Source organism: Oreochromis niloticus, linkage group LG6 (genome assembly GCF_001858045.2).
Source record: "Oreochromis niloticus isolate F11D_XX linkage group LG6, O_niloticus_UMD_NMBU, whole genome shotgun sequence".
NCBI classification, from domain to species: domain Eukaryota; kingdom Metazoa; phylum Chordata; class Actinopteri; order Cichliformes; family Cichlidae; genus Oreochromis; species Oreochromis niloticus.
Window position 1 is genome coordinate 36939158 of NC_031971.2, and position 16396 is coordinate 36955553.

Below are 16396 nucleotides of genomic sequence, written 5' to 3' on the forward strand. Positions count from 1 at the left end.
ATGAACTAGTAGTTTTAAAAAGCTCTATTCAAATAATCTATAATCCAGTTTTGAGTTCCCTCCCCAGACGCCTTAACACCCACTCACACTCTGGGCCATCTGACCTCAGGAATTCACATGATAGGGTGGGGCCAGGTTTCACAATGAGCTCACCCGAAACCCTGGCTGATTGGGACCCACACCCAATTTCACACCTTGGCTCAGGCGATTAGAGGATCATCAGGGGGTCCTTTTGTCCCTCTTTGGGGGGATACTCCCACTAGGTTTAAATCTGGGACTCTCCACCATTTGACCTTAGAACTGAAGAAGCTTCTCGGATGAGAGGTGAAACGTCTTCAAGCAACTCAAAGAAGTCCAGATGCATTTCTTTGCAAAGTCCTTTGACTACAATGACCTGGATGACTGAGAACCTTCACAGACGACTTACCAAGTACTCCCGAATAAGGCTTCCGTCCTCTTCACCAAGGTAGAGGCAAAGTGCCCTGAGAACTGCTTCCCTTTTCACTTTAACATCACTTTCAGCCTGTTTAAAGAGAGTTGCTGATTAAACCAATTTGGAAAAAAAACAACAATGTCTGACATTCGCAATAAGTAAATTTGATCATAAGTCAGTTCAAACATAGTAAATAAAATTTATATATGAAATTTCAAAATTTAGATTGCTTGGCCGGTCACCTAAAATGGCTTATTTGACTCACCAGTGACCTGCCACTTAAGACAAAAGAAATCCAAATAGAATTTGCAATAGTCAGATTTACCTCTTGCATGATCTGCAAGTGGTGGGCAAGTTTCTGCCCAGAAACACCGCCCTTCTTCTGGAAAACTGTCATCAGCTGAGGTGTAATTCTGTCTAACTGTGCTGCGAAGGTCGTCTCCAGTTGAAGTGTTGTAATACGCTGGAATTCAGCATTTACCTGTATCACACACACAGAGAAAAAAAGAAGACTGGTGCTTAATCATTGGTATGATTATTTTGTTATTTCTTCATTAAATGCTACAATGCAATTGCCATCACTTCATAAAGCATGATTAGCATATGGGTTAGTATACAGTGCATGAAGGATGTTACTACTGTTAATCAAAGAAGAAATGAATGGCATCAGTCCATTTACCGGGTTTAAAGGGTTTTAAAAAGCAGATATTTGTCTGTTTCAGGTGGTTGGCAACACATTTTCCTGTGCTCTTTGTCCGCTGGTGGGAGTGTCTCACCTGTGAGGTCAACACCTCTTGGTGGTGAGAGGTCTTAGGGGTTTTAACTTGACCCATTTATTTTTTATCTTATGAGCAACAAAGTTTGTTCATCACATTTTTAATTTACATTTGTTTAGCACATGCTTTTAACAATCTGAGGCTAACTAAAAACTAATAGCTAAATAAAAGGTTTTAGGTTAATTCACAATTGATAATCTGATTTCACTCAATCTCACTATTAATTATTGAGATGATTAATCAATCATTTCAATAATCAAACTCACTATAAAATAGTTTGGGCCCTATATGTAGTGCAAACTTAAAAAAATATTTGATTATTTAAGTATTTATAAGAAAAATCAAAAAATCATTTTATTCATGTTTCTACACTTTAAGTCACTTATGTTTTTCATACACAACTTGTATTTTAAGTGCTGCTCACATAAATACTCTGTATGGTACACAGGTCAAGCATTTAACGACACAATAACTATAAATGCCAGCCTCTTTATGCCTATATTTGGACTCGTCTTAATCCAAGTGGCCCAGATTAATTAATGTATAACATAAGGAATTACTGACAAGAATACTCAGCAAAAAAAGCATGCCTTTACCTCATTAATCTGGAAAAGTGCAGGCCACCTAGCTTTAAACTCCCCAGCAGTTGGACTTCCCTGCACCACCTCTTGTCTACGGTAGGAAAATGTTCTTGACATCTTCTGCCTTACATCTGAGGCACTGTTTCTTCGTCTGACGTCGGTCAAAAGCTCAACCCTGATGTTTTCTAGACTGTCATCCGTTTCGCCAGCTGGGTGTAATGGACAAAAATTGACCTCAGCCTTTTTAGGTTTCTTAACATTTTTGGCTGGGAGGCAATCATCACTGGATTTGTTTTTCAAAGCATTTATAGTCACTTCAGGACAGCCAATGTTGCGCATCTTTGTCCTGTAATTAGCCATCTTATATTTCAGGCTAATCATCCAGCCATAGTAACCTGTGGCAGATGGCTCTTGCAGACAAGGAAATTTTTTGATCAGTGCCCCTGCAACTTCATCTATTTGGTAATTTTGAGGATAAGCAGTAAACTGAAAAATCGCCTCAGCTAGCTTCTCTAAGATGTCAGATTTAACACCTGGAGTAATCTTGAGCCGAGTTCCAGTTTCTCTGAAGGTCTCATTTCCACGCTGAAGTTGCACCTCTACATTGAATGAAAATCGAGGAATAGTAAACTCGCGAGGCCATGCACATGATCTCAGCTCACTGTCTGACTGTGGTAGAATTATGGTGCTGTCTGAGTTGGATGAAGACGATGAGAGACTGGAGTTTCTTTGAATACTTTCTGGACTTGCAGAAGAGTCAAGACTGCATGTGGGATACTGCTTTGACAAAGATGCACTTGTATCCAGATTTGCCATGTACACAAGTTTGATTGTACTTCGGTCTTGAATGTCTTGCATTGATGTTATGTTCATAAACTCATTGTTGAAGTCAGGATCCATGAATTGAATACGAAAGTCTCTTTCAATTCCAAATGCTTGGCGAATTGTGCTCTGAAGATCAGTCAAAGTTCTTGGCATCCCAGATGGAACGTCAAGTCTCCTAAAATCATCATCTGCCACGAGGACTCTCAGCTTCAGCTGCTCTGCCATTCTTCAATCTGATTTTTAAAGACATTAGGAGAAAAAAAAAGTTAAAATATTGCATTGAATAATTTTATTAGGGAGCACGAGAGTGCAGAACTGCAACACAGGTTTTACGGGTAAAAAGCAGTTTATTTAATTTTATCCTATAGCTTCATACTGGTTTTTTTTGCATACGTCAGCCAGAATCCTCAAAAAGTGTCACTTTGCTTTTAGTGGTATGTGTTGCAATTCATCCTTTATCAAAATGTTTTGAGCATCATCAATGATGTTTTTTTTAAGACCTATGACAACATGAGGCATGTTTGGCCAAAAGAACTCAAATGTAATGGAAAAAAAATATTACCCTTGTGGGAAGTATCCAATCTTTATTAAAAAGAAGCTAAAAATTTGTGGTACCCCTCCTGTTGCCATGAAGATAACTGCAACTGAATACATGCAACTGAACACATGCAATTGAAGACAACATTTACTACCTTCTATATGAATGAATCTTTTAAGTATGACCATTCGCCGGCCTCCAATCCTGTAATCTGCCAAGGGGTACTGGTCTACCAAGGCACCAAGATCAACGAGGGAGATGTGTGATGTGGGAAAAAGTTCAAAACCTCTAAAATGCTCCCTATACCAGGCACCCATCTCTTTGACAATGAAGCTCAGGTTTTCCTCCACAACAACCATTTGGACAACTTCTGCAAATTCAGGCAATCCAGCAGAGGAGCCATAAACTACAATCATGCCAGGCCTGTAGTTTGTTCCATTCACAGAAGCATTCTTTGTGAGCTGAATATGGGTAATATCAGGGAATTTAATCTTCAAGTCTCGCTGTACATCATGATGCAGAATGTCAACAGAGACAGTAGAAACAGCTGAGACAGTTAGGCTTGGCCTTACAGTTGTGACAGACTCCAAGTGGTATGCCATCATGAACTGATGTTTTACTGCCAGTGACAGTAGCACATTTTTAAAGCACCGTGTGTGACGAACAACCCGTTTGAAAAAACTGTGCTTTGCCTCGAACCTCATGGTCCACATGCCAACAAGTGGCCCAAAGAATTTAATCATCTGTGGATAATGCTCCACAAAATGATGTTTTGGTAACAGCTTCAGTCCTGGAAACAGCTCTTTCAACCTACATCTGTGGTCAGAGACTCTAGACTCAAGGAAAGCAATTGATTGTTCTGTGTGTACTGGTGCAACAACTAGTTCAACAATGTCCTTTAGGTCCAAAATTACCTGCCAAGCTGTTTCATCTGGAGGTACCAAGTGTCCTACCAACAATGGAAGGAATCGTAAGAGACTCCAATTTTCATGAGCATTTCCTCCAATGCTTTTGTTCTGCATGAAAGTCCTGGGAATAGCATGAGGGCGATTACTCTTGTCTGCCCATTTGTAGGGAAATGTCAGAATGGACTCATTGAGGCTGTCAAGTGTACAATATTTTTTTCAAAATTAAGATATTCAGGCAGTATGCCAACTCAACTGGTAATATGCCCTCAAAAATGTCATGTGCAATATCTGGAGGATATCCACTGCAAACACTGAAATGGGAGAGATGTGCAGAGAAAACACACCGTCTTTTAACACCGTGACATGGTTTTGCATTACTCTGTGCAGAACTTACATGCATTTCATGTGTCTCTTTGCTTCTCAGAGTAAACACACCTGAACTAACCTCTGTTTCTTGAATATCAGATCTTTTGGCCTCACAAAATCTGCAAAAGTATTCACCTGAAAAACTCTCAATAAATCCAGAAATACTGTGTGCTCCTAAATTATCTGCTATGACACACTGTATTGTGCCCCTGACAAATTCTCCAAGATGTGCAATAAAAATCCCTTGACTTTCCAAAGTAACAAGATCACTCAACAACGGCTCTAGAATCTTTTCATATCCATATGTCTTTACATCTTCAGACTTGCAGAGTAAAGCCAGATAAATGGAAGTCAGTGATGAATGGCAAGCAGGTGGTAAATTGCTAATAGTCCAATATATGGCACAAATTTTGTGCTTTTTACGGGAAGTGCCAAGTGGATTGCAAATCTCAAAATCGTCAATATACAAATTCAGTAAAACTCGCAATTCACCTGCTGATAAAAAACTGTTTTCTTTGAAAAACAACCCCTCCCTAAAAGACCTGTAAATCACTTCTTCCCCACTTTGTTCTGTTATGCGACTACCATCCAAAACCTTAGCAAGAACGTGGCAATCACTGAAAAGCTGCTGTAAAACCTTTAAAACTGGAACATACTGAAATGTTCTTTTATTTTTTTCATCCAACACATACTCTACAGGCTCTACAACTTTAAAATTTTCCTTGTAGAAATTTTTGCGCTTAAAGGATGTTGCTAGGGGACAGCCTTTACCTACCGATTTATACACAGGATTAGATGTACACAGTGCAGATGCAAGTTCTTCAATGACTGACTGGTCTATTTGCAAGCTGTGACTGTTCAATGTGTCTTGGATAACTTTTGCTGCACTACACAAAGATGCTGTGCCCAACAAATACTGAAATTCCTCCAAAAGTTCATCAACTGCAGCACTTGGAACGTGAAAAATATTTTCTAGCTTTAATAACACTGCCGCAAGCTTTAGCTGAACTACGTCTTCATGATCATTTGATGTCTCTAAATCAACAGGCTGTTCGTCACCCCACAATTCCTCAGCATTTGAAACATCATGCTCTGCAGTTTCAGTTGCAAAAGATCCTCTGACAATATCCTCTTTGAAGTCTACCAGCGAGTGTAAACTGTGCTTGCGACTTTTGTGTGACTTAAAGGTACTGTAAATATTTGATTTGTAGTCACAACCTTTAAACATACATGTTACTGTCTCATTGTTTTTTAAATGACGGCTAATGTGCACAAAATATTCACGCTCTGTTCCTAATTCACTACAACCACATAACTGACAGGAAAAAGTTGCAAATTTGTCAGAGTGCTCTGGGGTATTGCTATGATTCCTTGACAAATGTGTCAGAAGTGAATTCCAAGTCTTTAAAAGACATGGACACTCAGGATATAGGCACTTAATGTGATGGCCACGCCCAAAATGACTATGTTTCAGTCTATAGTGCTTAAGAAGTTCTGATCGTCTAGAAACTTCTGCACTGCAGTCTTTACACTTCCACATAAACTGGACATACAACAAAGAGAGAAAATTTGAAACAAAAACAAAAAACACACTTAGTACTTTACACAAAGAAAGCTTTAGCCGTGGTTAACCTACAAGAATGGATGCATCTTAGAAGTATGCTTGTAGGCTGTATTATCTAGAGCATTCTTTTCCCAACTCTGTTCCTTGAGGATGCCCATCCTGCATATTTTTGATGTTTCTCTGCTTCAGTGCACCCTGACATATCAACTGTGTCAGTGACAGACTTGTGCACAACTTAATGAAGAAATTAGGCTAAACATTAATTCAAATCAGTGTGGCGATGCAAGGAGACATCTAAAAAATGCAGGACAGAGGTCTTTGAGGAACAGGGTTAGGAAACACTGATCTAGAGTGCACCTAAAATCTGATCAGGTTAGAAAGCAATACCATAACAGTGCCAATTGAACAATCAAATAAAAGAAAAAAACAAACTATGTTACAGCCAGCAACTTTCATGTTCAACTTTAAATAATTTGCTCTAAAGGATGGGAACTGCTGGCAACACATGGAATCAGTGTTCTACACCCTAATCTTTAATCAAACAAACAAAAAAAAACCAAAAAAAAAATGTACAAAATATAGAGGCACCTTTTCTTAAACTATATTAATCATATGTATTAATTGATATTAATTAATATCAATATTAATAATCACAAGAACCCTTAAGATGAGATAGATAAACTTGTCACTGCAATACTGTTGTGATAAATATGTAAGGGATTTGCATGTACTTACCAAAATAACGCCGTTTCCTTGAATAAACAATAACACATAAGGGGAAGAAAATCTGCCAGAAAAGGAAAAAATACAAAAAATTAAAATGAGGACTTTAGAAAGACAAACAATTACCATTTCCAAGCCACTTCATGATACTCCCTTGTAACAAAACAAATCTTACTTGTGCCTCTGTACAAACTACAGATGGCACGATACCACTTTTTTATGTCCGATACCGATATCATAAATTTGATTAACTGCCAATGCCGATATGAATCCGATATAGTGTATTTTATAATAAATAAAACTGTTTTTTTAATAAATATTTTGCTGCATTTTGTATAAGTTCATACTCAGTTTAAAAAAAACATTAAAGCTATTCTGTTATACCTGTATGCAAAAAATACACTGCACCCAAAATATTTTATACTTCAGCAATACTGATCAACCTAAAAAACTTACACCATCCTCCTTATTCAGGTATTCTAAACAGTACATAGAAATATTAAACAAACTAATAGGGCTGCCAACTCCCAGCAAAAATATTAGGAAACCACCCCCCACCCTCTGCCTCATAATGCTTAATTGACATAATCTACTTTAATGCACAGAAATCAATTATTTTTCTACAATAATTAGATTCAACATTTTTCTTCAATACAGTTGCAGACAGCACAGATGGTACCTTCCCAAAGGAAAAAGTGCTATACACTGTAAAATGTAATATTGTGTTTAATTAAAAATATTAAATAGGCTGAACTCAATTTTTATCAATTTGTTATTAGAACTCAATTTAAATAAGTTACCAGTACTTTTTATGCAAAAACGCTGATAAACTCCATTTATTTGAGTTGTCTTAACTTAGAAAAACTAAGTAAGCTGGAAGTTTTGCTTCTCAGTGCGGAAGGATGAAAGATGTGTTTTGAAAATGCCACGTGGCTACCGTCCTCCTCCCTCGCGGATCAGTCCGCATGTTCACGGTGCATTTTTTATGGAATATGTTGAGCAAACCTGGAGAAGCGTCAGCTCAAGATATTATTGTTGTCATTGCTGTGGATCTTTACCTGATACACTGACTTGGTGAGTAAATGTTTACTCTTATTCAAACTGATTTTGTGGCTTCTCTTAGTTTAGCACCAGGTTTAAAATCTTGCTAGCTAGTTAGTGTTAGCCTAGCGTTGCTGCTGCCGCTGGGCTCGTCTTACTTAAAAATTAACACCACAGCCTTAAAAACCTTACATAAAACTATGTGGTGAAATTTTCTGTTGATTGTTTGAAATAAATAAGTGAGATAAGAGCCCAGACAAAATTCTTCGGGAGGTGCAGCCGTTAGGGGTGGGGGTGGGGGGTGGATAACAGAGCTCTCCGAAAACGTGGAAGCACTTTTGCAAATATGTGATATTTTGATAAATTAAGTAGATATTTGAGCATTACATAGATACATTGTCGCCTGAAAATATCTTAAAAGGTTATTTTGTGACCCAGAAAGGGTAGTCTGGGGAAAAGGAGGATCGCATTTGTCGCCGCGGTTGTCGGAGCCTGTGCGTACTTGTAAGCGCGGCAATGGCGGAGGAGCGCCGCTGAAAAACTTATTACTTTTTCTGGGTCACAAAATAAACTTTCAAGATATTTTCAGGCAAGAATGTAGCTGTGTAAATTTAAAATATTTGCTCGATTTATCAAGACATCACATATTTGCAAAAATGCTCCGACGTTTTCGGAGACGTCTTTTTTTTTTTTTTCATGCTTTGTGGCAGCTTTAGAACATCTGTGGCATCTATTAATGTCAAATCTAGCCTTTATTTAACAACATAAGCAAACTCTATGTTACAATGATCGCACAGCCATTAAGGATCAAATCAGTTTCTGAAAAATGTTCTGTTTTTTCTCCCTCTGCTTGCTTCTTACTGTCTTTGAGGCTCGGGACCAGCACTCCTGTTGTTGGACAGAAAGACATCAACTCAGTGGTAAGTATTTTGGTTTTCCAATATATTAGCAACTGTCAGTGACATTTATATTAATCAGGCTGAACTTTAATCATACTTTAGATCAGCCTGTTTTACTTGTTGTTTTATTTGTGCTTTGGTTTGGGGAAGTTGTTTCTTTACTGATCTTTTCCTGTCTTCTGTTGTTAGACTTGAGATATGACTGCACTATGCTGTTGCTGGTGACCACAGTTAATTCTACAAGACATGCTGTGTAAGTAAACAAACAACAACAGTTTGGTCTGCATTTCTTGAAAGATCACATCCCCCAAACTTAGTTTAGAGGGTCTACACTGTATATAGTGAAGTCTGCAAGTTTTCTAACAGCAAAATCTGTTTTGTGCCCAAAATCATTTTGCACATCATTAGAATGAAAGTTATTGGTAAATGGCCTGTATTTATATAGTGCTTTTCTGGTCCCTAAGGACCCCAAAGCGCTTTACATATCCAGTCATTCACCCATTCATACACACATTCACACACTGGTGATGGCAAGCTACGTTGTAGCCACAGCCACCCTGGGGCGCACTGACAGAGGGGAGGCCATGTTTGCATAGCCATTTTTTTAAAATGATGCTTTCATGACATTATTGTGTGTTGGGTGGTGGTCAGGGTTATCCAGACTGACAATTTGGGACATTGAATGTCACCTCTCCGGTGGGGAGGGAGCCTGAGATTGTCTAAATTGGAGTCTGTTCTATACCAAATGCAGAAAAAAATGTTTTAAGAAAGCAATTAAGTTCATGTTCCAAAAAATATGATTGTTTGCTTGCAGGACAACAGGAGAGATGAGTCCTCCGTCACAGATGGTGTGGTCAGTGAAGATGGTCGCCTGCAGGTTCAAGCTCATTGCATCTCCAACCCACATCCACTGCCACTGTACTTAAGGGAAGTTAAAGACTTTCTTCTGCACTTACATTTGGATCACCTCGATCCATGACAGTCATTCAGGCAGTAATGCCTGGACTGGAAACAAGCATCCTTAAAATAATACAACATTCCAGCTCATGTGTTGGAATGGAAAACAAATGTGTTGTTTAAATTAGAGACTGCACTTGTGACAGAACAACAAATATTTTATTTTGATTATATAAGTAATGTAAGTACAAAACAAACTTGTGGTAGGCCTAAACTTATTTTCAGAATAATTACATCTGAGACTTTGTTTCATTGTAAGATTATAACAGTGATGGCAATATAATTGTTTGTTGTTCAGCAGAACAGTGTCCAGTATGTTGGCTGTTATACTTTGTTGTGTTTGAAAATAAAAGTTGGGCTGATTTTAACATCATTACAAAAATTGTTGTTAATTATTTTTAAAAATATTCATGGTACCACAAATTGTTTTTTCATTTAGTTGAACTTAACATGTTTGTCAGTAGGTAAACAATTAGTATTGTACAGTCAGAAATATCAAGTTATTGTTAATACTGCAAGTCTGCAGTATTATGTCTGTTAGGACAACTAATGTATAAGTTGTCCTAACAGTCATCTTAAGTAAGCTTTACTTAGTTTTTTTGAGGCAACGAGTTTCCATAATTTTTTTGAGTTCTGGGAACTAACAAGGCTGTACAGTGTACTCAAAATGAGTAAGTTGCCCTAACTTGGTCATCTTACGTAAACTTGATCCAATTTTTTTGAGTTCTGGGAACAAATGAGCTTGTACAGAGTACTCAAAGTAAATAAGTTGTCCTAACTTAGTCATTTTTAGCTAAGCTTTACTCAATTTTTTTGAGGCAACGAGTTTCCATAATTTTTTTGAGTTCTGGGAACTAATTAGATTTTACAGTGTATGTACTACTATTACTAGGGTATATATTAGACTTAATATTTACTACATACAATAATGGATTTCTATACATTTAACCAGATCACTACTTTGGTTGTAAGATTTAGATAATTATTTATTAAAAGCTAGACATTTTAAATGAGAATAAGAAAGAAAATTATTTCTTTGTCCCCCCCTTTCCCTGTTAATGCCCTACCTGGCCCCCTGGCAACACTTTGCTAGACCCGCCCCTGCACAGTTACCAGCTGTCAGCTACATAGAAAAGGATCCTGGTGTTATTTATCTCTCAGAAACAGTTCATAACTTCCCTAAGTTTACACCTAAAATGTAAACCTGTTTCTTCATTACCAGTTCAGCTCTGATGATTCAGTAAAAACATCTCCTGGTTTCACCTTCATGTTTCCTTCTCACCACACATCCAAACTGATATCATGACCAGCAGCTATTACGGCTGTGGCTCCAGAAAACACAAGCGGATACTAGAAAGTAATATTAAAAAAAATTCTAGCAACAGCTTATCAAGCTTAAATGTGCTGCTGTTGTTTATCTGCCGTTTTCCTCTTTCTAGCGCAAACTGGGCGATTAACAAACAAGAGAGACAGGACTAGCGACAGAAAAGCCGATCAGCTGATAATTGATCAGTTTCATGATTGAAGTAGCAACAGGAGAGGGAGGGGGGAGAATGAGGGAAGAAGTTTTAGCTGTTCAGCGTGAAGACACTGAATAACTCCAGCTTTGTGGCTTTTTTCATTCTAGCTGAAGTATGAAACAAATCGATTCCTTTCCCCCTCAATACAAAACTCCGACAGCCAGTCCAACTGTGGCTCCATACATCGGTTGTTAAGCTCAACATGGAAATACTATGCAAACATAAAGAGATGAACTTACACACTTGCTTTACTTCTCTGTGTTAGTTTTCTCTGAGATTAAATGCAGCGGTTTGGAAGCACGTAGCGAGGCTTCAAATGCTAAACCAGACCGCTGACAGGTCTTGCACTCAACAGCTCTATCACGTGAAGCAACTTCTGAGTTAATTTCAGTCCTGACAAACATCACTCTCAGTGCCTTTTGATCTCACATTATTGGCAACCACTGAGTTATTCTCCTCCACAGTTTACAACCATTATTTGTTTCTGCACAAAAGACGTTGTGCAACGCCAATCCTACTTATTTATTTCCTACTGCACCCCTGACTGTGCAGGTGTGTTCAGAAGCCCCCTCCCCCGCCTGACTATTCCTTAATGCCAATGTTGTGGCGGGAGGGACGATTTCTAAACTGCAGGCTGTCTGTACAGTGAACTTTACAGCGAACTACAACAGAGAAATTGCCTCGTTTCATAATTTGTTAGTACAAAGTGTGCCACCAGAACTAAGCTAAAAACATATGACATTTTAACGTAGCAGTTTTCATCAATACAATTACTCTTTTAATAGAGCAGTAGCTAATAGAGCACATAGCTAGATTAAGTCAAATCACGACAAAGTTCAGAGGTGTACAACTACTTAGACTTCTTTCTCCATGTGCACACGTCTTAAACAGTCAACATGCTTTGACTGAGGTAAAAAAAAATAAAACAAAAACGACCGTAAAAGGTTTACTTACCGAAGCTAGACCACCTTTACACGAAGTTGTGTGATTAACTTGAGCCCGCTTGCAGCACACAAAACGTCCGCTTTTTCAGTCCACGCGCAAAATGGTGGCCTGTCCTAACGCATGCGCAAAATGGCCCAGCAGGATGCTATGAAAAACATACTTAAGCATTTTGAGCTACATTTAATTAACTAAAATTAATTGGATTAAAACGCAGGGAATGTATTCTGGAGTTACTCGAATTATATATGTAGAGAGGAATTACTCATTTGAATTAAAAAGATATACCAAAATAAAATATGCTGTATCTAAAAGGAGCCAATATCACTTTTTTCAGTGTATTGCTGTGTGTATATATATATATACGCTTAGTATATTTAATATTTAGTGTGCACACAAAAAATACCACTTTTTCTTTTATTTGCCTTAATCAACATATCACAAAAAGATATCAGAAATACCAAAAGAAAATTAAAGAAGTGAATTTAGCTATCTGTCTAATTATGTTTCTTTTCATCTCTCCTGTAACAAATGATTGTTTGTGATTGTCAGGTTTGGTGTGAATATTAAATGAAGACCTGTATGTGCAGTATGTGCACGGATAATTAATTATAATGGCATAAAAAGTATTATTTTTGCATAGGTGTAGTTTAATAACTGTAACTCAATGTATAAACACATCTATATTCATATAACAAACTGTGTATTAAATAGCATATTTATTTATAGCATATTTGAATATTTTATAATTGTATCTCTGATTTCATATAAAGTTTTTTAGTGTTTATTAACATTTGTTATTTATATGTTTTAAATAAAGATTCGATTCACATTCAGATACATATCAGCCTATGCAATAAATGACATCTTCTCAGACAATTTCATCAAACAACCAGTACTGTTAATTATCAATGTCCATTATAGCAAATCTATCACAGTTCAACTCTGAAGTCAGATTTTTTTACCCATGTAATCTTGGTGGCTGTTTATGTGCCTCCCTCTGCTAACCCCACATGTGACATTATCCACTCTGCCATAGCCCAGTTACAGACTCACAATCCGAGTGCCTTCAGAAAGCTGGGGTGGAAACTCTAGCAGAACAGCATGAGAGAGGTTTGAAGTGGCATGAAGACAATCACTGGATTCAGGCCATCCACCGCAGGGGAGCTGGGGTGAGCACAATGGGTTGAATGTGTTTTTCAACAGATTGCTCACCCTGATGAGTCTGAGTCTGCAGAAGCTCCCAGTGCTGTACCAAAGACACCACTTCCCAGTGGCCTCCAGGATTACAGGCCTGTGGCACTGACTTTCCATGTCATCAAGACCCTGGAAAAACTCATCCTTGACCACCTCAGACCTGTTGTCAAGCCCCATCAGGATCCCCTTCAGTTCGCCTGCCAGCCCCGCCACAGAGCTGAGGACAGCATAATCTACCTGCTCAATCATGTCTACACCCATCTGGACCAGCCGGCGAGCACTGTGAGAGTCATGTTTTTTGATCTTCCAGTGCATTCAGGCTGACCGTCCTGGGTGATAAGCTGACAGCGATGCAGCTGGATGCCTCTCTTGTGTCCTGGATTGTTGACTTCAGCCACTGCACAGAGACCTGTCATCTTTGGAAGTTTTCTGATGACTCTGCAGTGGTAGGATGGATCAGTGTGGGTGTTGAGAGAGAGTGTACTGGGCTGTGGTTGACTCATTTGTCAATGTGGTGCGAGCACAACCATTTTGATTGTGGACTTTAGGACGACCAGGAAACCTGCTTCCCCTGCTCCAATCCGTTGCCACATACCTAGTTTCAGGGACTAAGATGCATGGAGAGGAATGGAGAATTTGCAATTTGAGAAATGAGACCCAATAAAAACTAAATATGAAAGACTATAACAAATCACAGCACAGTGTGGTGCATGACCTTAATCATGTGATTTAGCATGTTTTGTTTTTTTTGTTAGCTCACAAAATTTGTGGCATTGTTCCTCCTGATGACCGTTCAGATAAGCCAACTGACCTGCCATAACTCTGCCATTTCCAAGAAAAGCAGCTCGTCCATTCGAGGGCTGGGAGCAGGAGTCAGCCAACATCCTGTTATACAAGAGGCATATAAGAGTCACATAAAGTCATAAAGTCACATCCTGAGCTGAGGTCCAGACAGGGAGTGGGAGTTTGAGTGCATAATACAGTTTTTATGGTTTTTTGTGTTCCCAGAAGGAAAGAAATCCAGGGGAAACAGGGAAGCCATGAAATATAGTCATTTACCCTCTCTATCACTCTGCTTCTGATGAAGCTGGACGGTAGAGATGATCAAGAAAACTAGTGGTGAAGCAATTGCTTCACCACTAGTTTTCTTGATCATGTTAACATGATCATGTTATGATCATGTTATGTTACTCAGTGCAAGTAATGCACCCTTGTGGCTAGGAGCTGACCGAGGTCCCTCTTTCCCCTATTGGGGTGGGTCACCTTTTCCAGAGAGCCTGGTTCCACCCAGCAATTCTTCCTCCCAGAGGAAGCATCTGCTTTGCAAGACCTCACGGTCACTGAACAGAAAGGCACCTAATTAGGAGTTTTTAGAGCAGAGAAGATGGAAAAATAAAAACCTAATTTAAGCATTAAAAAAGTGCTCTTACTTAAGTACAGCGGACTGAGGAGGAACACCAGCTGGTGAGTAAAACAGCTGTGACCTGTCCTTTTTAATGTTCAGTTTTGGGCAGGAAGTCAGTCGCAATGTGGATTAAAGTGCTGTCTGTCTGTTAAGATTATTTATGATTATTTGTATTAGTGCTCTGTTTATGTTACTCAGTGCTTTCTCGTCTGTCCAGATAAACCAATATCTGACACTAGAGTGCACTCTGACCTCACCATTTACCTTTGCCAAACCATATTCACTGTTTACTGACGCCATACAATAAGCATTGGTGCTTTAGCACACCATGCTGGTTATATGTGTTTATGTCACTTGTTCTGTGGTTTTACAGTTAAAGTAATGGAACGATTTCTGGATTATTATTTAATTAAGGAATAATTAAACCTGATAGGCAGTTTAAGGCAAAATACTGTCAAGCATCCACTCCTTGCATCCACCACATCATCCCTGCACGAACTTTTTTTCCCCTCATACTTGTCATACTTGCAGATGTCAATAAAGTAGTGATGGGATTTCTGGCTCTTTTTAGAGAACCGGCTCTTTCGGCTCACCTCACTAAAAAGAGCCGCCTCTTTCGGCTCCCAACCGGATCTTCAGGTTGTTTTGTTGCTTTAATTAATTTATTATTAACAATAATATAAAATTATACACAAAAGGAATTACTAATGTAAAAAAAACAAGTGGTTTTATTTATATATATATTTATTTATATATATTTTATTTATATATATATATATATATGTGGTGGGCCCTAGAGACAAAGCACATACAAACTCCAAAGCACGTACAAACTCCAAAACACATTTCTAGCGTTAACTGAACTTCCAAAACAGAGCTACCTAGATCACTTAAATTACACAATTGAAAGCATATGTGTATTGTTTGTGTATTTATACACAAGCAATCATATATATTCAAATAATTTTAAAAAAATGTTCATTTACCTGTTACTACCACACACCAAATCCAGTCGTTGGTACTTCCTGGCTTGTGTAGCCACTAGGTAACAAAAGCTCAACACTGCGCCAAGCATTCTGGTGCACTTTTGTTGTCTTTTGTACGTGCTTCGGAGTTTGTATGTGTTTTGGAGTTTTTACGTGTTTTGGAGTTTGTACGTACTTCGGGGTTTGTACGTGCTTCGGAGTTTGTACGTGTTTTGGAGTTTGTACGTGCTTTGTCTCTAGGGGCCACCGTAAATATTCATTTATTTATTCACTCCACATAAAATGTAATAAATAAATCATATAATACAAAAACCAACTATTCACATTTCAACTTTTAACTATTTAAAATTTCAACTTTTTCCTTTTAAACAAATTTAAAGTGAAACAACACAAAACACTGCAAACCACAACACAAATATAAATTAAAATATGAAAACAAAAAGAAGATATATATTCTCTGTCATATGGGCCTGCATGAATAAACTTTCTGAATCCTTTATCATCCACAACTGAAAATAGTTGTGGATGATTACTATACCTTTCTAATGTGAAGTTGTTGTCTCTGGCTCTCTTCCTCTCTCTCTCCCTCCTGCTCTGTTCCTGTGCTACTGCGAGTGTAACTACCGCCCCTCCCCCCTCTTCCCAGCGCAAAGCACAAGGCTCGTGTGCAGAGTGAAGAGGGTGAGAGAAAGAAAAAAAAAAACCACGAGTCGGCTCGCGTCGTTCACTTCAAAA

The 16396-nt window shown here is 38.3% G+C and overlaps 1 protein-coding gene across 2 annotated transcripts; it reads right to left on the reverse strand.

Annotated features, from left to right (window-relative positions):
- Positions 1–252: 252 nt before the first annotated feature.
- On the reverse strand, positions 253–14242 carry LOC109202382 (uncharacterized). Of its 2 annotated transcripts, XM_019359573.2 has the most exons (5): positions 12086–14226; positions 6727–6778; positions 1806–2848; positions 759–914; positions 253–523 (listed from the first exon to the last, which is right to left on the reverse strand). In XM_019359573.2, exons 3-5 carry the CDS (start codon positions 2838–2840, stop codon positions 413–415), a joined length of 1302 nt encoding a protein of 433 aa, XP_019215118.1. In that variant the 5' UTR covers positions 2841–2848; positions 6727–6778; positions 12086–14226; the 3' UTR covers positions 253–412. The 2 variants fall into 2 exon arrangements, with proteins under 2 accessions (XP_019215118.1, XP_019215117.1); XM_019359572.2 differs by lacking the exons at positions 253–523; positions 759–914; positions 1806–2848 and having other exon boundaries at positions 2877–6778; positions 12086–14242.
- Positions 14243–16396: the final 2154 nt, after the last annotated feature.

What these genes read in the sequence shown, in the direction of transcription:
- LOC109202382 (XM_019359572.2), bottom strand. Translation starts at nt 5,967, where the DNA reads ATGTGGAAGTGTAAAGACTGCAGTGCAGAAGTTTCTAGACGATCAGAA.